Source organism: Motacilla alba, chromosome 1A, assembly GCF_015832195.1.
Source record: "Motacilla alba alba isolate MOTALB_02 chromosome 1A, Motacilla_alba_V1.0_pri, whole genome shotgun sequence".
Classification (NCBI taxonomy): Eukaryota; Metazoa; Chordata; class Aves; order Passeriformes; family Motacillidae; genus Motacilla; species Motacilla alba.
In genome coordinates this window covers 813,876-836,571 of record NC_052031.1, presented here as the reverse complement: position 1 = coordinate 836,571, position 22,696 = coordinate 813,876, and the positions used below count along the sequence as shown (strand labels likewise).

Genomic DNA, 22,696 nt, shown 5'->3' with positions numbered 1-22,696 from the left:
CCGAGGCCGCTCTGTGCCACCTCATCCTCCGTCAAACTTTAAAAATAAAGCTGCCACCGAGCCGGTGGCATTGCGCTGGCATCTGCCACGTCTGGGTGACAGCTGCTGCCACGCACAAAGGGCTCCTGTCCTGCCAAGAGCTCCCGTCACGGCTCCAAGTGCCCCATCCCCTTCCTGCTGCCTGCACCGGGACTGAGCAGAGAGCCCTCGGAGTCACCTCAGGGGACAGGTGGGGATAAACCCCGTCCCCTCTGCCACCACAGGCTGCCCCACACCGGGCAGGAGCAGAGGGCTGGGAGGGGACAGGGAGGGGACAGGGCTGGGAGGGCACTGGGAAGGGTCAGGGCCGGGAGGGGACAGGGCCGGGAGGGCACTGGGAAGGGTCAGGGCTGGGAGGGGATAGGGAGGAGCAGAGGGCTGGGAGGGGACAGGGCCGGGAGGGGACAGGGCCGGGAGGGGACAGGGAGGACCTGAGGACTGGGAGGGCACACAGAGGGCACCGGGAAGGGACGGGGCTGGAGGACAGCAGGAGGGGATTGGGGAGGGACAAGGCTGGGAGGGCACCGGGAGGGGACAGGGAGGGGACAGGCCTGGGAGAGCACCGGGAGGAGCCGAGGACTGGGAGGGCACACAGAGGGCACTGAGAAGGGACAGGTCTGGGAGGGCACCGGGAAGGGACAGGGCTGGCAGGGCACCCGGAGGGCACCGGGAAGGGACAGGGCTGGAGGGCACCGGGAAGGGACAGGGCTGGAGGGCACCTGTAGTAGTTGGGTTTGAAGGGTCCGTTCTTGTTGAGCCCCAGGTACTTGGCCTGCTCGTCCGTCAGCTCGGTCAGGTGCGCGTCGAAGGTGGGCAGGTGCAGGCTGGCCACGTACTCGTCTGGGCAGGGGAAAGGAGGCCAGGCCTCGTCACGACAGGGAGGGGAGGCCACAGCGAGTGCCCCGGGCTGAGGCACAGCCCACCCGGCACCTCTGCTGGGTGACACCCCACCCCACGGTCAGGGTAAGCCAGCCCTGCCTCAAAAACCCCAATTCCCACCCGAAAGGCTATTCTGCCCAAAGTGTGCCCGGGGTGGCCGTGTGCTCAGGAGGGGACACTGCTGGGGGAGCTGCTGCCAGGGTGAGCCCCATCCCTGCAGAGGCCCCACGGGACACCCCCTGCACTGGGAGGCACCCCCTGCTCTCCACAGGTGGGACAGGAGCAGCAAGAGCCCAGGGCTGGAGGGAACGAGCTGCTGGAAGCTCCTGAGCCAGGCCCAGTGCCACCTCCCAGCTGTGACAGTGCCCAGCCCGGCCCAGTGCCACCTCCCAGCTGTGACAGTGCCCAGCCTGATCCAGTGCCACCTCCCAGCTGTGACAGTGCCCAGCTTGGCCCAGTGCCACCTCCCAGCTGTGACAGTGCCCAGCCTGGCCCAGGGCCACTTCCCAGCTGTGACAGTGCCCAGCCCAGTGCCACCTCCCAGCCGCTCCAGCCATGAGCAGAAGGCAGTGGGAGCAGTGTTACCCATTTTTTTAGGCAGCAAGTACACGTCCTGCTTGTAGCGGCCCTCGGGAGCGTTGTAGAGCTCGATCAGAGCCAGGGCCTGCGGAGAGGACACCGGGGTCAGGGGCCGTGTCCCTCCGAGCGGGGCCCGCTCCCGGCCCAGCCCAGGCCCCCCTCACCTGGGTGGTGGCCGTGATGGACAGGACGAAGGTGGGCACGGTGGAGCAGCTCAGGTTCAGCAGGCGGCCCTGGGAGGCAGAACCCGGCTGTTAACAGGGCACCCAAGCCAGTCTGTAACCCCACAGGAGGGACAGGGACCACTGGAGCAACGTGTCCCTGCTGTGTCACCTGCACCCAGCCCCAGGGTGCGGCTGCCCTTAGGAAGTGGAAATCTCCCTGTGGGAATACCCTGGAGTGGGATGAATTAAAACAGGGGAGCTTTTCCTCATCCCAGGAACTCAGGGTGACCTTGTGGCTCTGCACGAGTCCCTGCCAGGAGGGGACAGCTGGGGGGGTCGGGCTGTGCCCAGGGAACAGGGACAGGAGGAGAGGGAACGGCCTCAGGCTGGGCCAGGGGAGGTTTGGATTGGACTTTGGGAAAATTCCTCCATGGAAAGGGTGGTCAGGCACTGGAATGAGCTGCCCAAGGCGGGGTGCAGTCCCCAACCCTGGAGGGATTTAAAGCCCCGTGGATGTGGCACTTGGGGACGTGGTGGCCTTGGCAGCGCTGGGAATGGTTGGACTCGATGGACTCAGAGGTGTTTTCCAACCTAAACGATTCTGTGATTCCACAATCACAATTCCCCGAGCCAAATCCCACGATCCACAGGGCCCTCAGCTGCCACTGCTGTCCCTCACCTCTGCCAGCAGCACGATCCTCTTGCCGTCGGGCCAGATGACGTGATCCACCTGGGACCTCACGCGCTCCCACGTGAGCTCGGGCGTGCGCAGGCTGGCCTGGAAAAGGGGAAACGTCACGGCAGGGCCAGAGCAGGGCCAGAGCCTCAGAAACATCACAGCAGGGCCAGAGCAGGGCCAGAGCCTCAGAAACATCACAGCAGGGCCAGAGCAGGGCCAGAGCCTCAGAAACGTCACAGCAGGGCCAGAGCAGCCCCAGAGCCTCAGAAATGGAGGGAAAGAGGCAGCACCCCCTGCCAGTGTCCTGGGATTGTCGTCCCCTTGGATCCCACCCCAGACTAGCGACACCTCTGTGATTCACAGCCTGAACTGTTTTTGTGAGCTCAGCACATCAGAGCTCCACCAATGATTGTCCAAGAGCTGGTGAGGAGCATCCACCATCACCCCAAACACCACTGCCCCAAAGCACAGCCACCCCAAACACCATTGCCCCACAGAACCATCATCCTAAAACACTGTAACCCCAAAGCACCATCACCTTAAAACACCATGATCTCAAAGCACCATCACCCAGAACACCGGCAGCCCAAAATGCCATCAGTCCAAAACACCATCACCCCAAAACAGTCACCCCAAACACCATCTCCCCAAAATACCACCAGTGCAATCACTGTTAGCCCAAAACTCCATCACCCCAAAACACCACCACCCCAAACAGTGCCACTCAAAGCACAACCACCCCAAACACCATTGCCCTAAAGCACCATCACCTCAAAAGATCATTATCCTAAAGCACTGTCAGCCCAAAACACCATTACCCCAAAGCACTCTGACCCTGAGTTTCCCCAAAGCACAATGACCCCAAACACCATCACCCTGAAAGTCATCCCAAACACTGTTCAGCCCAAAACATCGTTATCTTAAAATACCATTACCCCAAACACTGTCACCCCAAAACACCATCACCGTAAACCACCATCCCCCCAAAACAGTCACTCAAAGCACCACCACCCCAAACACAACCACCCCAAACACCACTGCCCCAAAGCACCACCGCCCCAATACATCATCACCCCAAACACCACTGCCCAAAAGCACCATCACCCCAAACACAACTACCCCAAACACCACTGCCCAAAAGCACCACCACCCCAAACACCACCGCCCAAAAGCACCACCACCCCAAAAGCACCACCACCCCAATCCATCATCACCCCAAGCACCACTGCCCAAAAGCACCACCATCCCAAACCAGGGTAACCCCAAGGCACCGCCACCCCACACACCATTACCTCAAGCCAGCAGCAGTGTGTGACAGTCCCCCCAGGCGCCGTCCCTGCAAACCCCGTCCCCAGCCGTGCCCCAGCCCCTGCCCGCGCTCACCACGTCGATCTCGGTGTTGGAGTGGCCCATGTTGCAGACGATGCAGCTGTTCTTCATCCTGTCCAGATGTTCCCTGGTCACCACGTTCTTGTTCCCTGCCAGCAGCACGAGCCCGGATGAATCCCCGGTCCCGCCCCGCTTTGGGGCTTTCCCTCAGGCCCAGGCTGGGCCCTTTTGGGGTGGGAACCCCCATGTCCCCCCTGCTGGCCCCGTACCCGTGCAGGTGATGACGATGTCCACCTGTCTGATGACTTCGTTGAGCTTCACCAGCCGGAAGCCGTCCATGCTGAGAGGGAAAAGGGCGACCAAGTGACCCCAGACCCCAATTTTAACCCCCTGCTGGGCCATTGGGAGTTCCTGGGGTCATCCTGGGGGCTCTGGGGACATTTGTGAGGAGAAGTGAGAAGGGATTTGGGGGCTTTCCCATGTCCTGTCAAGGCCTTCTCATCTGCAAGCCTCAATTCTCGACCCTGAGGGGTTTTTAGAGCAGCTCCTCCTGCAGGGAACACCCAGGAGCTGTGGAGCCGCTCCGAATCCAGGCTGGGATGGATTTAGAGCATCCTAAAAAACACCCCAAAGCTGTGGGTGCCTCTCACCCCCCGAAATCCTTATTTAGGCACCCGCAGAGCCCTCGGAGCGCCGAGCCGCGGCAGCCTGCCCCGCCCTCCCCAGCAAGGTGAGCTCAGGGATAACAAGGGCAGGCTGGGTTTTTTTTTGGGATTTGTTGACAATCCTCCCCAGGGCTCCTTCCTGTGCCACTCACAAGCTGCAAAATTGTAGTTACTAAAAAAAAAAAAAAGTAATTTTTTTCTGCTGCATGTCCCCAATGTCCCCATTTCCTGAGCTTTTCCCCACTGCAGGCTCCTCCTGAGAGGGGCCATGAGCTGCTGCTGCTGCTGCCTGGGGCAGGGCCGGGGAAGGGATCGCTGGAAATCCCCCGCTGAGGATGGATGGAGGTCACAGAGCAGCCCGAAAGCTCATCAGCTCTGCTAATTAGAACTCGTTAGGCCCCTCGCCACAACAAGCTGGTGAGGAGCAGGCTGAGGGTTTAGGGGGGCTCTGGGTGTTTTTGGGGTCCCACGAGGAGGATCCACACCCAGCTGTGTCTGGGGAGGGGCTGGGGGGGGGTCACAGGACCCCAAACGCCCCCAGGGTGAGGAGTGGGCACAGCCCTGGAGAGCTGGGAGCAGCTCATTCCCAACATCCCTGCAAGCCACATCCCAAACTGCTGGCTGCTGTGGGATGGGATACACTGGAGATGTTTTAGGGCAGGGGCTGTTTTATGGGATGGGATAAACTGGAGATGTTTTAGGGCAGGGTCCTTTTCCTGGGATGGGACAAATCAGGAGATGTTTTAGAGCAGGGTGCTTTCCTGGGATGGGATAAACCAGGGACTGTTTTAGGGCAAATGGGATAAAATGGAGATGTTTTAGAGCAGGGGCTGTTTCATGGGATGGGACAAATCAGGAGATGCTTTAGGGCAGGGTCCTTTTCCTGGGACAGGATAAACTGGAGCTTCTTTAGGGCAGATGGGATAAACCAGGAGCTGTTTTAGGACAGGGCCCCTTCAGTGGGACAGGATAAACCAGGAGCTGCTTTAGGGCAGATGGGATAAACCAGGAGATGTTTTAGGGCAGGGGCTGTTTCATGGGATGGGATAAACCAGGAGCTCCTTCAGGGCAGGGTCCTTTTCCTGGGACAGGATAAACTGGGGGATGTTTTAGGGCAGATGGGATAAACCAGGAGATGCTTTAGGGCAGGGGCTGTTTCATGGGACAGGATAAAGTGGGAGATATTTTAGGGCAGGGCCTGTTTCATGGGATGGGACAAATCAGGAGATGTTTTAGGGCAGGGGCTGTTTCCTGGGATGGGATAAACTGGAGATATTTTAGGGCAGGGTGCTTTCCTGGGACAGGATAAATTGGAGATGTTTTAGGGCAGGGCCTGTTTCATGGGATGGGATAAACTGGGAGATGTTTTAGGGCAGGATAAACCAGGAGCTGCTTCAGGGAGGGCCCCAGGGCAGAGGGGGGGCTGCAGGAACCCCCTGGAAGGACCCCAGGGAAGGTGGGGTGCAGCCCTACCAGGCCTGCAGGGCGCAGATGGGGTCGATCTCGGTGACGTAGACGATGGAGCCCATGGCCTTGAGGGCAGCACAGCAGCCCTTGCCCACCTGCAAAGGGACACTGCTCAGGGACACTGCTCCTGGGCATCCTGGAGCAGCCCGAGCCTCCAAGAGAGGCACCAAAACCCCCCCTGGTTCTGCTCCCAGGGATTCTCTTCCCCCAGAACATCCCGAGGTCTGGAGATTCCAGGATCCCAGTGAGGTTCCAGAGCCTCCTGCAGCCTTTGCTGCACTCAGGAAGCTTTAGGGGTAATTAACCCTGGAGGGTTAATGAGCTTTAAGCTTTGCCCAGCACGGGCAGTGCAGGGAATCCAGGTTAAAATGTTCCCAAAAAATGTGATTACAGCAGGAAAAATGGACCCATTCCAGCTGCTTGGGCATTAAAAAAATTCCAGTAGAGCACCCACTGCAACTGGTGTGAACTGGTCCTGAGAAAAACTGGGAAAAGAGGAATATTGCCATGTGGAGAGAGGGTGGGTGAAGGGATAAATCACAATCAACTCTCTCCTGATCATGCTGGAATGCCCAGAACATCTGCAGGACCTCTGATTTTAGTAAAATCAAATTAAATATAATATTAAAATGATAGAAACATGTGTTGTTCCAATATGTGGGCATGCCAATATCCAGATATTAAAGATATTCAGAGTATTTAATGGGTTTTTAAAAAACCATTCAGCTTTGGCATCTCTTTCATAATAAAGAAACGAAGAAAACTTTCTGGTTTTGGCCAACTCCTGAGGTTTGGAGGGTCCTGCAGGTGCAGAGCAAAGACCTGAGGGTGGAGGAAGCTGTGCTGATTGTACACATGGAATTCCCAGTGGGAAAAGGGGGAAAATTGGGAAAAGGGAGCCCCTTACCTCCCCATAGCCACAAACCACCACCTGCTTCCCTCCAAACATCATGTCCGTTGTCCTCTTCAGGCTGAGGAAAAAGGGAAAAAAAACCAATTAAAGGTCAGAATTCCAGCCCAGCACCAAGAGCTGCTCCAAGGATGGAGCCACGGCCGGATCCTGCATCCCTGAAATTCCAGGGCAAGAGAAAACCCCAAAAGTACCTGAAAATTCCCCTTTCCTTTGGGAAGGGTGGGGGTTCTTTTGTTCTTCCAACAAAGAGGATGGGATTTGGGTTTGGAGCCCTTTTTGTGTTGACTTTTATTCGTTTGCCCTTTGTTTTGACACTCCCAAAATATTGAAAATCCTCTCCAAAAATCCTTTAATCTGAGTTTTTACTGCCAACCCCGAGTGCCCCCAAGGAAGAGCCCCAGGAGCAGCAGGGCAGTGGGAGCTCCTCGCCAGAATCCCAGAGCTTTTCCCAAATGAAGCTCCCCCTTCCTCTGGTTTCCTTCTGCTCCCTCCCTGAGCGTGTCCTACATTCCAGGCTATTTTTAGCTCTGGAGTAAATAGGTTAGCAGTGCAGGGAAGGTGAAATTCCCTCCCTATTCCAGGGAAATTCAGCTAAAACCCCCAGCAGCTTTGAGGCACCTCTGCTCTCATCTGCCCTGAGCCCGTCTTCAGTTCTGCGCCAGGCTGAACCCCGACCCCAATGCACCCCCAGGGGGCTTGCATGGAATCCCAGGACTTTTTGGGGTGGAAAGGACCTTAAATCCCATCCCATCCCACATCCCATATCACATCCCATCTCATCCCATATCCCATCCCATATCCCATATCCCATCCCACATCCCATATCACATCCCATCTCATCCCATATCCCATATCCCATCCCATATCCCATATCCCATCCCATATCCCGTATCTCATATCCCATATCCCGTCCCATATCCCATATCCCATCCCATCCCATATCCCATATCCCATCCCATATCCCATATCCCCTATCCCATATCCCATATCCCCTATCCCATATCCCATCCCATATCCCATATCCCATATCCCATATCCCATCCCAGGCTGCTCCAGCCCCAGTGTCCAGCCTGGCCTGGGGCACTGCCAGGGATCCAGGGCAGCCCCAGCTGCTCTGGGATTCTGTTCCCATATTTCACCCCCTCGTTATTCCCATTCCCTGTTCCTTGGGAACAATTCAGGGATTGCTCGTGGATTGTGCCACAAACGACGTCACAACAAGGACAAAACCTGTCACAGCCTCACTGCGCTGTGACCGAATTTGGGGCGGGAGGGACACGGAGACCCAATTCCAGGAAAAGAAAGGGAATAAAGAGCTGGAGAGGGGATAGAGGGACACACACGGGACACAGGCAGAGTCTGTCCAAAGGGGAGAGAGACACAACAGGAATTCTGGTGTGCACCAGAGGCAGGGAAGGAATTTATTCTCCTCTGACACACAAACTGAGCCGAGACGATCCAAATGGCAGCAGAGCAGAGCCCTGTGGGAATTCCTCCCCGTTCCCCGTGGGAATTCCTTCCCGTTCCCCGTGGGAATTCTTCCCTGTTCTGCACAGGAATTCCTCCCTGTTCCCTGTGGGGATTCCTTCCCGTTCCCCGTGGGAATTCTTCCCTGTTCTGCACAGGAATTCCTCCCTGTTCCCTGTGGGGATTCCTTCCTGTTCCCTGTGGGGATTCCTCCCCGTTCCCTGTGGGGATTCCTCCCCGTTCCCCGTGGGGATTCCTCCCTGTTCTGCACAGGAATTCCTTCCTGTTCCCTGTGGGGATTCCTCCCCGTTCCCTGTGGGAATTCCTCCCTGTTCCCCGTGGGAATTCTTCCCTGTTCTGCACAGGAATTCCTCCCCATTCCCCATGGGGATCCCTCCCCGTTCCCCGTGGGGATCCCTCCCCATTCCCCTGGGATCCCCTCACCCGTCCAGGATGGACTCCCGGCAGCAGTAGAGGTTGTCGAACTTCTGCTTGGTGACCGAGTCGTTGACGTTCATGGCTGGCACGCAGAGCTTCCCCGCCTTGGAGAGCTGGTACAGCCTGGCACGGGCACGGAGCCGGGGATTACCCGGGAACTCACCCCTGCGCTCGGGGGGCTCGGGACGGGAAGGCCTTAAAGATCCTCCTGGCAGGGCAGGGGCCCCGGGCACTGCCCCAGCGTCCAGCCTGGCCTGGGGCACTGCAGGGATGCAGGGGCAGCCCCAGCTGCTCTGGCAATTCCAGCCCAGCCAGGAATTCCTCATGGCCAAGATCCCATCCATGGCTGCCCTCTGGCACTGGCAGCCATTCCCTGTGTGCTGTCCCTGCAGGCCTTGTCCCCAGTCCCTCTGCAGCGACCCTGGAGCCCCTGCAGGCCCTGCAATGTGCTGGAAGCTCTCCCTGGAGCCTTCCCTTCTCCAGCATCCCCCTGCTCTCAGCTCCGGGCACACTCAACTCCCCACAGCAGGAAAATCACTAAATATGAATTAAACACCTCCCTGTGGCTCTTCTTTCCAGAGAGTCTGAAAATCCCATCCCTGCTCCCGGCCTTGGGAAGAGAACCTGCCTTTGGGAAATCTCTTCTTCCCACACTGGGATTTCAGATCTTAAAAATACCCCCAGTCCTTCTCCTGACCCCACTGGCGCGGAGCTGGAGCCACCTCCCTGTGTCACACATTCCATCTCCCTGCTTTGGGAGCTGCCTGAGCCTCTGGCCAAGCTGTGATCCAGCTCGGAGCCGCAGCCAAGCTTTTCCCTCTCCTCCGTCCCCTGCTCCCTGGCTCCTGCGACAGCACGAATTCCGTGGAACAGCTCCTGTGACACCTCCCAACCCCCAGAGCTGCTCCCAGCCCAGCTCTGCTCCTGCCAGGGATTGAGGATTTCACTCCCTCATCCCTCAGCTTCTCCCTTCCCCAAAAACAACTCAGTTCCTCTTCCCAAATCTCACTTCTTCCCACGGATTTAGGGCAGGGCTGTGCTCCTCAGCCCTCCTGTTCCATCTCCACTCCAGGTGAGAGCCTCTCCTCCCAGCCCACCCCGGACACCCTCCCACCCTCAGGAGGGGCTCCTGGTGGGAGTTCCAGGTGTCCTGCTGGGATTAAAGCAGCTTCCATGGAGGGAAAAGCAGGGCCCAGCTGCTGCAGGCTCAGCACGGAGCTCAGCTGTGGGGACTGAGCTTGTCCCAAACCTGTGGACGCCGGTGACGCTCTCCTCCACGATGCCCTTGATCTTCTTGAACATGTTGGGGTATTTCTTGTAGATCCAGTGGGTGAGATCGCCCCCATCATCCAGGATCTGGAACAAAAACAGCCACGGAGTCACCTGGGGCTGGCCAGGAAGCCAGGGAGCCACGGCTGGAATTAAAGCCTTGGAGGTGAGCGAGGAGAGGAAAACTCCGGAGAGCTGCCTTGGGAAGGGCAGGCAGAAAAACAACTCAGCCCCAGAAACCTCAGAATTCCAGGGAAAAGAGAGCTCCAAGAGCTTGGCCAGCCTCACGTGCATGGGGACGCCTGGAATGGCACCTCATCCATGCACATCCCACACACTGATGTCAGACTTTTCACTGCATCATCATCATCATCATCATCATCATCATCATCATCATCATCATCATCATCCTTGCATATCCCACACACTGATGTCAGAGACTTTTCACTGCATCATCATCATCATCATCCTCATCCCACTCTTTGCACATTCCCTACACCAAAGTCAAAGATTTCTTACTGCATCCTTCTCCTCCTCCTCCTCCTCCTCTTTCCATATTCCATATACTGAGATCAAAGACTTCTCACTTCATCATCACCATCATCATCATCACCATCCTCCTCTTCTTCTTTGCATGTTCCCTACTCCAATGCAAGGAATTCTGACTGCATCATCATCCTCATCCTTGCATATTCCATACACTGATGTCAAAGACTTCTCACTGCATCATTGTCCTCCTCACCCTCCTTCTCCTCCTCCAAGATTTCTCATTTCATCCTCATCATCATCCTCATCATCATCCTCCTCCTCATCATCATCATCATCATCATCATCCTCATCATGCCTGGCCAGAGGCTGCTCGATCCCTTCCCAAGGGATGCCAGGGAGGGTTCAGGGATTCCCTGCACTCACAGCTCTGTCCTGAGGCCAGGAAAGGGGCCGTGCCTTGAGGCATCTCCCATCCCACAGCAGCCAGGAGTTCAAGGACGTGGCCTGCAGGGATCTGGGGAATTTTGGGTGTCCCAAAATCCCAGCCCTGGGGGGAAGCGTCCCAATTTTGGGTGTCCCAAAATCCCAGCCCTGGGGGGAAGCGTCCCTGCCCAATGGCTTCAGCTGGAGCTCAGCAGGGACCCTCTGGAGCCTTCCAGGAAAAAGGAACTCTCCCGGCACAGCGGTGGCATTGCCCAGCTCTGCTGGTGGCTTTGTGGGGCCACCACGCCGCCACCCAGGGACACAGAGCTCCTTGGGAGCACCACGTTCCGTTCTTCTCCGGAATGCCGGAACCGCGCGCGCCGGGGAGCAGCTGCTCCTCCAGAGCTCCTGGAAGCACAGCGTGTCCTCCAGGAGTCTGCAGGGAATCCATCCCTGGCTCCGAGTCCCGTCCACGGGCTGGGAAGGGTTAAGTGGAACTGGGAGCTCTCCTGGGCCAGCCAGGGGGGAATGTGGAATTCAGGATTTGGAATTCCCTGGCTCCCAGGACTCTTCATCCCATTAATCCCTGTTTAATGTTTAATCCTCTTCCAAGAGGGAATCCAGCCCTCGGCAGGTTCCCCTGTCCCGGGAGAGCAGGGCACGCAAACCCCACAGAGGAGATCCCTGGAGGGGCTGGGAGGTGACCTCGGTGTGGCACCCCAACATCCACCAGCCCATCCCACATTCCTGCAGTTTTCCCAGCTTTCTGCAGCTTTGGCCTCGTTCCTGTTCTTCTAAGCAGGTTTGGGTTGGTTTATTTTTGGGGGAAAAACCACTTTGTTTGAGATGGAAATTGTTTTTCCTGGAGAAAAGCAGCCTGGCAGCCCTGGAGCTTCTCTCCAGCTCCCTCCCTCAGGCCTTCCATCCCGCAGAAAATCCCTGGAGAGGCTCTTCCATGAAGGAAACCTCGCAGATTCCACATTTCCCAGGAAAAAAAAAAAACAAACCCTTTTCTGAACCATTCCTGTCCAGAAGGAGCCTTCCCCTGGAGGTCAGAATTCCCAGAGCCTCCCACGAAGGAGTCCCAGAATGGGCTGGCCACGAACTGGCCCCGTGTCCAAGGAACAGGGAGCAAGGATGGGAAAAGTGAGGGTGGCACAGAATTCCCAGAGCAGCTGGGGCTGCCCCTGCATCCCTGGAATGCCCAGGGCCAGGCTGGATGGGGCTTGGAGCAGCCTGGGATGGTGGGAGGTGTCCCTGTGGAACCCAAACCATTCCATAATTCCAGGACTTTAGGATCCTTCTCACACCCTGCTCCTCACCCAGCGTCCTCTTTCTTATCTCTAAAACCATTTCTAATCATTTCTTATCTCTAAAACCATTTCTAATCATTTCTTATCTCTAAAACCCCGGATCTCCAAAGCCCAGCAACATCTCTGGGAGCAGCTCCAAGATCCTGGTGCTCCCTCCATCATTCCCATGCTCCGGGAGCAGGTCTGAAAACGGTTCCAGAATGAAGAGATCCTGGGAAAGCAAAATCTGCCTTTTCTGGGACACTGACTCGCTCCAAAAGTGACATTTTGGGTGGGAAATGATTCCTCAGAGAGCAGAACAAAGCTGCTCTCAGGTCTAGACTCAGTCTGATACCTCGGGGGTGGATTTTTCTGACATTCCTGGTTCTTTTTAAAGGTGACAGCGACTGGAAGGGACAAAAATCCCACCTCAAACGAGCCAATATTGGCAAAAACCCAACGCAGATCCACGTTTCCACCTTTGATCACTTCTCATATTTAGATCAGGAGCTCCAGGGCTCAAAATCCTTGGGGAAATGTGATGAAAACAGCACATCTGACAGCTGAAAATTATGCTGCTCACCCAATTCCAGGTTCCTGTTTTCCCTGGAAACAAGGGCAGGATAAAAAGGGAGTTGAGTACCTGAGGTTTGCGTGGTTTGAAGTGTGGAAATAATGGAAAAATCTGGGCTTTGCTCCCAAAAATCACCTCAGCCAAAGGTGAGAATTTAAGGGTGAAAAGGGTGAAAAACTCTTCTCAAAAATACTGCCTTGGAGCCATTTCTAGCAGCTTAAACTGCAGCAAGATGCTCTGAAATCAAACAAAACACCCAAAAAACTGCACTAACGCAGCTTATTTTGGAAGCACCGAAACCAAACCTCGCCTGGTGAGATCCAGGAGATTTTTTCCCTTCCCTCTCCAGGTGGGATTTTTCCAGGTGGGAGTTTTCCAGGGCTTTCCCCACTCACCATGTTGGGCTGCCAGCCCTCGACGTTGACGCAGCGGTCGATGCACCACCAGAAATCGTCCTCGGATTCGCCCTTCCAGGCAAACACAGGGAACCCTGGCCAGGGAGGGAGAGGGGGTTAAGGCAGGAAAATCCCGTGGGAATCAGCCCTGGGACACTGATTTATTCATTCAGGTGTTATTTGAATAGATTCAATTATTACTCAGCTTCAGCCAGAGAGACCCACGGTGGGTTTGGCTTCTTCTGCGTGTCCCAGAGCTCGGGGCCAAACCTGTGGCTGCAGCCAGGTGAATTCCCTGACTTTAACCAGGTAAAATCCTTGGGCTAGCTCAGGTAAAATCCCTGGACTTATCCAGGTAAAACCCCTGGAATTATCCAGGTAAAATCCCTGGAATTATCCAGGTAAAACCCCTGGAATTATCCAGGTAAAATCCCTGGAATTATCCAGGTAAATTCTTTGGTCTTACCCAGATAAAATCCTTGGCCTCATCCAGGTACAATCCTTGGCTTTATCCAGGTAAATTCTTTGGTCTTATCCAGGTAAAACCTTTGGACTTATCCAGGTAAAACCCCTGGACCTGCCCAGGTAAAATTCCTCGATTCACCCACGTGAAATCCCTGGACTTACCCAGGTAAAATCCTTGGTCTCACTCAGGTAAAATCCCTGGTCTTTTCCAGGTAAAATCCTTGGCCTCATCTAGGTATAATCCTTGGCTTTACCCAGGTAAAATCTTTGGTTTCATCCAGGTAAAACCCCTGGATTTACCCAGGTAAAATCCCTGGACCTGCCCAGGTAAAACCCCTGGATTTATCCAGGTATAATCCGTGGATTTATCCAGGTAAAATCCGTGGATTTATCCAGGTAAAATCATTGACATTACCCAGGTAAAACCCCTGGTCTTATCCAGGTGAAACTCTTGGTCTTTTCCATGTAAAATCCCTGGTTTTGCTCAGGTAAAGCCACTGTCATTACCCAGGTAAAATCCCTGGATTTATCCAGATAAAATCCCTGGATTTACCCAGGTATAATCCCTGGATTTACCCAGGTAAAACCCCTGGACCTGCCCAGGTAAAATCTCTGGCTTTATCCAGGTAAAACCCCTGGATTTATCCAGGTAAATTTATTGGCATTACCCAGGTAAAACCCATGTATTTACCCAGGTAAAATCCCTGGCCTCACCCAGGTAAAACCCCATGTCTTTCTCATGTAAAATCCCTGGCTTTACCCAGGTAAAATCCCTGGCTTTAGGGATTGGATTTATCCAGGTAAATCCCTGGCCTCACCCAGGTAAGATCCTGGTTTTGGGGATTGGGTTTAGCCAGGAAAAGGCCCTGGACACACCCAGGACTTCCCAGGTCACCCCCCATGCTCGGTTTCTGCTCCGTGAGTCACATTCCCCCCAGGTTCTCTCTGTCACCTGAGTTGTGCCCCAAATGATAGAATTTAAACCCAATTTAGTTTTGTTTCTCTGAGCAAAACAACTTCCAGCTTCAGCTCATAAATGACATTTTCACCAAGGATTTTACCTGGGCAAGACCAAAGATTTTACCTGGATAAGTCCAGGGGTTTTACTCGGATAAGTAGGAAAAAAACCAACATTCCAAGAGTTCCAGAGCTTTGAAAAGGGGGGATTTTGTGCTGCAGGTTTATTCTAAACTGAAGAGAATGCAAGGAAAAAAGCCCCAAGGAGTGATTAATGAGCTAAAAATGATGGGGCAGCAAAAATTCCTATAAAGTGCAGGAGGAATTCCTTATAAAATGCAGAAAAAAAATTCCCTATAAACTCAGGAGGAATGCCCCATAAACCCCAGGAGGAATGTCCCATAAAACCCAGGAGGAATTCCCTGTAAATGCAGGAAAAATTCCCCATAAAATCCAGGAGGAATTCCCTATAAAATGAAGGAATCCCCTGTAAAACCCAGGAGGAATTCCCTATAAAACCCAGGAGGAATTCCCTATAAAACCCAGGAGGAATCCCCTACAAAACCCAGGAGGAATCCCCTACAAAACCCAGGAGGAATCCCCTGTAAAACCCAGGAGGAATCCCCTGTAAATGCAGGAAAAATTCCCCTATGAAACTCAGGAGGAATCCCCTATGAAACCCAGGAGGAATTCCCTGTAAAACCCAGGAGGAATCCCCTGTAAATGCAGGAAAAATTCCCCATAAAACCCAGGAGGAATCCCCTATGAAACCCAGGAGGAATTCCCTGTAAATGTAGGAGGAATTCCCTATAAAACTCAGGAGGAATTCCCTGTAAAACCAAGGAGGAATTCCCTATAAAATGAAGGAATTCCCTATAAAACTCAGGAGGAATTCCCTGTAAATGGAGGAGGAATTCCCTATAAAACGCAGGAGGAATTCCCTATAAAACGCAGGAGGAATCCCCTATAAAACCCAGGAGGAATCCCCTGTAGAACCCAGGAGGAATCCCCTATGAAACCCAGGAGGAATTTCTTATAGAACCCAGGAGGAATCCCCTGTAAATGGAGGAGGAACTCCCTATAAATCCCAGGAGCAATTCCCTATAAAAGCAGGAGGAACTCCCCATAAAACCCAGGAGGAACTCCCCAATAAAACCCAGGAGGAATTCCCTGTAAATGGAGGAGGAATTACCTATAAATCTCAGGAGCAATTCCCTATAAAAGCAGGAGGAATTCCCTACAAAACCCAGGAGGAATTCCCTATAGAACCCAGGAGGAATCCCCTATAGAACCCAGGAGGAATCCCCTATAGATCCCAGGAGGAATCCCCTATAGAACCCAGGGGGAATCCCCTATAGAACCCAGGAGGAATCCCCTATAGAACCCGGAGGAATCCCCTATAGAACCCAGGGGGAATCCCCTATAGAACCCAGGGGGAATTCCCTATAGATCCCAGGAGGAATTCCCTATAGAACCCAGAGGGAATCCCCTATAGAACCCAGGGGGAATCCCCTATAGAACCCAGGAGGAATCCCCTATAGAACCCAGGAGGAATCCCCTATGAAACCCAGGAGGAATTCCCTATAGATCCCAGGAGGAATCCCCTAGAAAACCCAGGAGGAATTCCCTATAGAACCCAGGAGGAATTCCCTATAGAACCCAGAGGGAATCCCCTATAGAACCCAGGAGGAACCCCCTATAGAACCCAGGAGGAACCCCCTATAGAACCCAGGGGGAATCCCCTATAGATCCCAGGAGGAATCCCCTATAGAACCCGGAGGAATCCCCTACAGAGCCCGGAGGGATCCCCATCAGGGCAGGCAGGCGTTACCGCTCTCGGCCAGGGCTGCAGCCACCTCGTTGAGCGTGGAGTAGATGTTGCAGGCGGCCCAGCGGCACTGAGCCCCCAGCGCGCCCAGCGTCTCCATCAGCACCTGCACCAACACAGGGAATCAGAAATGGGGTGATTTATAGAAACCAGGAAATCAGAAAAACGGGTTAATTTACAGAAACACCAGGAAATCAGAAAATGGGTTAATTTATAGAAACACCGGGAAATCAGCACAATGGGGATTATCTGCAGAAACACCAGGAAATCAGCAAATTGGGTTAATTTACAGAAATACCAGAAAATCGGAAAATTGGGGTTTATTTACAGAAACACCAGGAAATCAGCAAAATTGGGGGTTATTTATAGAAACACCAGGAAATCAGCAAAAGGGTTAATTTACAGAAACACCAGGAAATCAGCTCAATGGGTTAATCTGCAGAAACACCAGGAAATCAGCAAATTGGGGTTTATCTGAAAAAACACCAGGAAATCAGCAAAATTGGGTTAATTTACAGAAACACCAGGAAATCAGAAAACTCGGTTAATTTACAGAAACATCAGGAAATCAGGAAATTGGGATTTTATCTGAAAAAACACCCGGAAATCAGAAAACTGGGGTTAATTTATAGAAAGATGAGGAAATCAGAAAATTGGGGGTTATTTATAGAAACACCAGGAAATCAGAAAATTGGGGTTTATCTGCAGAAACACCAGGAAATCAGCACAATCAGGGGTTTTGTCTCCAAAAATGCCATTAAAATCAGCAAAATTGGGATTTTATTTATAAAAACAGCAGGAAAATCAGCAAAATTTGGGTTTTGTTTGCAAAAATATCAGGAAAATCAGCACAGTCGGGGTTTATCTACAAAAAATCAAAAATCAGCACAAAAATCACCACAAAAATCAGCAAAATCAGGGTTTTATTTGCAAAAACATTGGGAAAATCAGCAAATTGGGGGTTTTATCTGCAAAAACACCATGGAAATCAGCAAAATCAGGGGTTTGTTTGTAAAATCACCAGGAAAATCAGCTCAATGACACAAAATTGGGGGTTTGATTTGCTGTTTGTGGGACAGCTCCTCTCTGACGTTGGGTTTAAGATTTTCAAGGGATCTCTTAAGCTGGGTTTAACTTTCTGAAGGGTCTCTGAAGTTGTTTGAAGCTTCTGGGGGATCTCTGAAGTTGGGTTTAGCTTTCTGAAAGGGTGTCTTAAGTCGGGTTTGAGGCTCTGGAGGGGTCTCTGAGGTCGTGTTTAACTTTCTGAAGGGTGTCTGAAGTTGGGCTTCAGTTTCTGAAGGGTCTCTGAAGCTGAGTTTAAGTTCTTTAAGGGTCTTTGAGGCTGGGTTTAAGTTTTTTAAGGGTCTCTGAAGCTGGGTTTAAGTTCTTTAAGGGTCTCTGAAGCTGGGTTTAAGCTCCTGGTGGGGTCTCTGGTGTTGGGTTTAAGCTCCTGGTGGGTCTCTGGTGTTGGGTTTAAGCTCCTGGGGGGTCTCTGGTGTTGAGTTTAAGTTTTTTAAGGGTCTCTGGTGTTGGGTTTAAGCTCCTGGTGGGGTCTCTGGTGTTGGGTTTAAGCTCCTGGGGGGTCTCTGGTGTTGGGTTTAAGCTCCTGGTGGGGTCTCTGGTGTTGGGTTTAAGCTCCTGGGGGGTCTCTGGTGTTGGGTTTAGGCTCCTGGGGGGTCTCTGGTGTTGGGTTTAAGCTCCTGGTGGGGTCTCTGGTGTTGGTTTAAGCCTCAAGGTCACGTTGCAGTAACCTGGTGCAGTGGAAGGTGCCCTGCCCACTGGAATTGGGAATTTTTAAGGACTTTTCCAACCCAAACCACCCCAGAGCCAGATGATTCCCGGGGGCCTGGATCTGGTTTTAGGCAGCACCAGAAACCTGCACCGTTTTGAAATGAAAGCCCTTTGAAAACCCTTGAAATGGATGCAGAAATCAACGTTTGTTTTTATATGGTAAGAGTTCATTTGGGAAAGTCCCAAATCCAGGAGCAATCACTGCTGTCCTGCTTGGGGACAATGGCAGCCCCTCCTGTCCCTGTTGGGGGTCTGGCTTGGGGAATCCCTCCTGTCCCTGTTGGGGGTCTGGCTTGGGGAATCCCTCCTGCTCCTGTTTGGGGTCTGGCTTGGGGAATCCCTCCTGTCCCTGTTTGGGGTCTGGCTTAGGGAAAACCTCCTCTCCCTGTTTGGGGTCTGGCTTAGGGAATCCCTCCTCTCCCTGTTTGGGGTCTGGCTTAGGGAATCCCTCCTCTCCCTGTTTGGGGTCTGGCTTAGGGAATCCCTCATCTCTTTGTTTGTTTGGGGTCTGGTTTAGGGAATCCCTCCTCTCTCAGTTTTAGGGAATCCCTCCTGTCTCTGTTTGTCTGGGATCTGGTTTAGGGAATCCCCCCTCTCCCTGTTTGGGGTCTGGCTTAGGGGATCCCTCCTGTCCCTGTTTGGGGTCTGGCTTAGGGAATCCCTCCTGTTCCTCTCTGGGGTCAGTTTTAGGGAATCTCTCCAGTCTCTGTTTGGGGTCTGGCTTAGGGAATCCCTCCTCTCCCTTTTTGTTTGGGGTCTGGCTTAGGGAATCCCTCATCTCTTTCTTTGTTTGGGATCTGGTTTAGGGAATCCCTCCTCTCTCAGTTTTAGGGAATCCCTCCAGTCTCTGTTTGTCTGGGATCTGGTTTAGGGAATCCCTCCTCTCCCTCTTTGGGGTCTGGCTTAGGGAATCCCTCCTCTCTTTGTTTGTTTGGGGTCTGGCTTAAGGAATCTCTCCTGTCTCTGGGGTCCATTTTAGGGAATCCCTCCTCTCTCTATGTGGGGTTGGGTTTAGGGAATCTCTCCTGTCTTTGGGGTCAGTTTTTGGGAATCCTTCCTCTCTCAGTTTGAGGGAGTCCCTCCTCTCCCTGTTTGGGGTCAGTTTAGGGGATGAGCAGTGGGAATGCCCCGTGTGGGGTCAGTTTAGGGGATGAGCAGTGGGAATGCCCTGTGTGGGGTCAGTTCAGGGGATGAGCAGAGGGAATGCCCTGTGTGGGGTCAGTTCAGGGGATGAGCAGAGGGAATGCCCTGTGTGGGGTCAGATTAGGGGATGAGCAGTGGGAATGTCCTGTGTGGGGTCAGATTAGGGGATGAGCAGTGGGAATGCCCTGTGTGGGGTCAGTTTAGGGGATGAGCAGTGGGAATGCCCTGTGTGGGGTCAGTTTAGGGGATGAGCAGTGGGAATGCCCTGTTTGGGGTCAGTTTAGGGGATGAGCAGTGGGAATGCCCTGTGTGGGGTCAGTTTAGGGGATGAGCAGTGGGAATGCCCAGATTGGGGTCAGTTCAGGGGATGAGCAGAGGGAATGCCCTGTGTGGGGTCAGTTCAGGGGATGAGCAGAGGGAATGCCCTGTGTGGGGTCAGATTAGGGGATGAGCAGTGGGAATGTCCTGTGTGGGGTCAGATTAGGGGATGAGCAGTGGGAATGCCCTGTGTGGGGTCAGTTTAGGGGATGAGCAGTGGGAATGCCCTGTGTGGGGTCAGTTTAGGGGATGAGCAGTGGGAATGCCCTGTGTGGGGTCAGTTTAGGGGATGAGCAGTGGGAATGCCCTGTGTGGGGTCAGTTTAGGGGATGAGCAGAGGGAATGCCCCATTTGGGGTCAGTTTAGGGGATGAGCAGTGGGAGTGCCCAGATTGGGGTCAGATTAGGGGATGAGCAGTGGGAGTGCCCAGATTGGGGTCAGATTAGGGGATGAGCAGTGGGAATGCCCAGATTGGGGTCAGTTTAGGGGATGAGCAGAGGGAATGCCCTGTGTGGGGTCAGTTTAGGGGATGAGCCCCGGGAGTGCCCCGTTTGGAGTCAGTTTAGGGGATGAGCAGTGGGAATGCCCTGTGTGGGGTCAGTTTAGGGGATGAGCAGTGGGAATGCCCTGTGTGGGGTCAGTTTAGGGGATGAGCAGTGGGAATGCCCTGTGTGGGGTCAGTTTAGGGGATGAGCAGAGGGAATGCCCTGTGTGGCTTTGGGGCCAGCTCTCACCGCTGTCTGTGCCGTGATGTGAGTGCACCCCACGATCTTGGCCCCAGCCAGGGGCTTCTCCCCCTGAGCTCTCTTCCTCAGAGCCATCAGCGCCGGCATCTCTGCGAGGGAAAGGGGGAAAGGAAAATGGGAATGGGGTGGAAGAGCTCAGGAGGAACAGCCCCCCCCCACCTGGCTTCCCATAAACTCACACAGCTTCAAACCAGCCAAAGCCTCCAGAGCAAACACATCAAAATCCCAAATCCCAAACACATCTAAATCCCAAATCCCAAACACATCTAAATCCCAAATCCCAAACACATCAAAATCCCAAATCCCAAACACATCTAAATCCCAAATCCCAAACACATCAAAATCCCCAAATCCCAAACAAACACATCAAAATCCCAAATCCCAAACCCCAAACACATCAAAATCCCCAAATCCCAAACACACCAAAATCCCAAATTCCAAACACATCAAAATCCCAAATCCCAAACACATCAAATCCCAAATCCCTCTGGAGTTTCCCCTGTCATGTTCAAATTTCTCCCCCCAGGTGAGGCTGCAGGAAAATCTGCTTTGGGCTGAGGATTTGGGATCTGCAGCTCCACGTCTCCAATATCCTCCAACACCCAAACCCTGCCTGGCCTTTGCTGTTTTCATTTGTTGGAGGTAAACAAGCTAAACCCAAATTGTGATGTTTATGGGATGGGTTTCATCTTTCCTACTGATTCAACACAATACCTTCAACCACAGAACAGTCCTTTAATGGTTGGAACCACGCAGCACAACCCTGTAACTCCTTTCCCATCCCCCAAAACCCCACAGAGCCTTTCTCATCCCCCAAAACCCCATAGAGGCTTTTCCATCAACCAAAACCCCACAGAAGCCTTCCCATCCTTCAGAATCCCACAGAAGCCTTCCCATCCCTCAGAATCCCACAGAAGCTTTCCCATCCCCCAAAACCCCACAGAAGCTTTCCCATCCCCCAGAATCCCACAGAGCCTTTCCCATCCCAGAATCCCTTAGAGGCTTTCCCATCCCCCAAAATCCCACAGAAGTTTTCCTATGCCCCAAAATCCCACAGAAACTTTCCCATCCCCCAGAATCCCATAGAGCCTTTCCCATCCCCCAAAACCCCACAGAAGCTTTCCCATCCCAGAATCCCATAGAGGTTTTCCCATCCCCCAGAATCCCATAGAGCGTTTCCCATGCCCCAAAACCCCACAGAAGCTTTCCCATCCCCCAGAATCTCACAGAAACTTTCCCATGCCCCAAAACCCCACAGAAGTTTTCCCATGCCCCAAAATCCCATAGAACCTTTCCCATCCCAGAATCCCATAGAGCCTTTCCCATCCCAGAATCCCACAGAGCCTTTCCCATCCCAGAATCCCATAGAGCCTTTCCCATCCCAGAATCCCATAAAGCCTTTCCCATCCCAGAATCCCATAGAGCTTTTCCCAAGCCCTAAAACCCCATAGAGCCTTTCCCATCCCCCAAAACCCCACAGAAGCTTTCCCATGCCCCAAAATCCCATAGATGTTTTCCCATCCCCCAGAATCCCACAGAGCCTTTCCCATCTCCCAAAACCCCACAGAGCCTTTCCCATGCCCCAAAACCCCACAGAATTTTCCCCATCCCCCAGGAAGGGGGTCAGGAAGCCCCAGGGGTGCAGCAGCCCCTGAGCCCCGCCAGGAGGGATCGGGGGAAGGAGGAGCCCCCTCACCCTGCTCGGCGATCTCGATCTCGCGGCGCCCGAACTCGGCCTGTTTGATGTTCTTCACGCAGAAGTCGCTGCTGCCCTTGGAGTTCTTCTGCTGCTTGTCCCTCGGGGAGGTCTCGTCGTCGGAGCTGTCCGTGTAGGAGGCAGCTGCGGGGAGCAGGGCGGGTCAGGAACGGGGTGAAACGTTCCCGAAATCCCCAGCACCCACAGAGCGTGTCCATCCATCCATCCATCCATCCATCCATCCATCCATCCATCCATCCATCCATCATCCATCCATCATCCATCCATCATCCATCCATCCATCATCCATCCATCCATCCATCCATCCATCCATCCATCCACCCATCCATTCATCCATCCATCCATCCATCCATCATCCATCATCCATCATCCATCCATCATCCATCATCCATCCATCCATCATCCATCCATCATCCATCCATCCATCCATCATCCATCCATCCATCCATCCATCCATCCATCCATCCATCCATCCATCCACCCATCCATTCATCCATCCATCCATCCATCCCTCCATCCATCCATCCATCCATCCATCCATCCATCCATCCATCCATCATCCATCCATCCATCCATCCATCCATCATCCATCCATCCATCTGCCATCACGGGAACTGAAGTCCTCCACCAGGAATGCCAGTCTTGCTCCCTTCATTAGCAGGAAATTGAA

The 22,696-nt window shown here is 53.5% G+C and overlaps 1 protein-coding gene across 3 annotated transcripts in view; it reads right to left on the bottom strand.

The window, feature by feature from the left end:
• Window positions 1-22,696, bottom strand: part of AHCYL2 (adenosylhomocysteinase like 2) — a 74,060-nt gene that overhangs the window by 3,242 nt on the left and 48,122 nt on the right. For all 3 annotated transcript variants that reach the window (XM_038154194.1, XM_038154196.1, XM_038154195.1), the window contains exons 3-16: window positions 22,006-22,149; window positions 20,298-20,398; window positions 16,315-16,417; window positions 13,062-13,156; window positions 9,869-9,975; window positions 8,626-8,742; window positions 6,709-6,772; window positions 5,808-5,896; window positions 3,939-4,009; window positions 3,724-3,818; window positions 2,341-2,439; window positions 1,662-1,730; window positions 1,504-1,582; window positions 759-879 (exon numbers count right to left, since the gene is read on the bottom strand). In XM_038154194.1, the coding sequence (XP_038010122.1) occupies window positions 759-879; window positions 1,504-1,582; window positions 1,662-1,730; window positions 2,341-2,439; window positions 3,724-3,818; window positions 3,939-4,009; window positions 5,808-5,896; window positions 6,709-6,772; window positions 8,626-8,742; window positions 9,869-9,975; window positions 13,062-13,156; window positions 16,315-16,417; window positions 20,298-20,398; window positions 22,006-22,149 (1,354 nt within the window). The remainder of the gene's footprint in view (window positions 1-758; window positions 880-1,503; window positions 1,583-1,661; window positions 1,731-2,340; window positions 2,440-3,723; window positions 3,819-3,938; window positions 4,010-5,807; window positions 5,897-6,708; window positions 6,773-8,625; window positions 8,743-9,868; window positions 9,976-13,061; window positions 13,157-16,314; window positions 16,418-20,297; window positions 20,399-22,005; window positions 22,150-22,696) is intronic.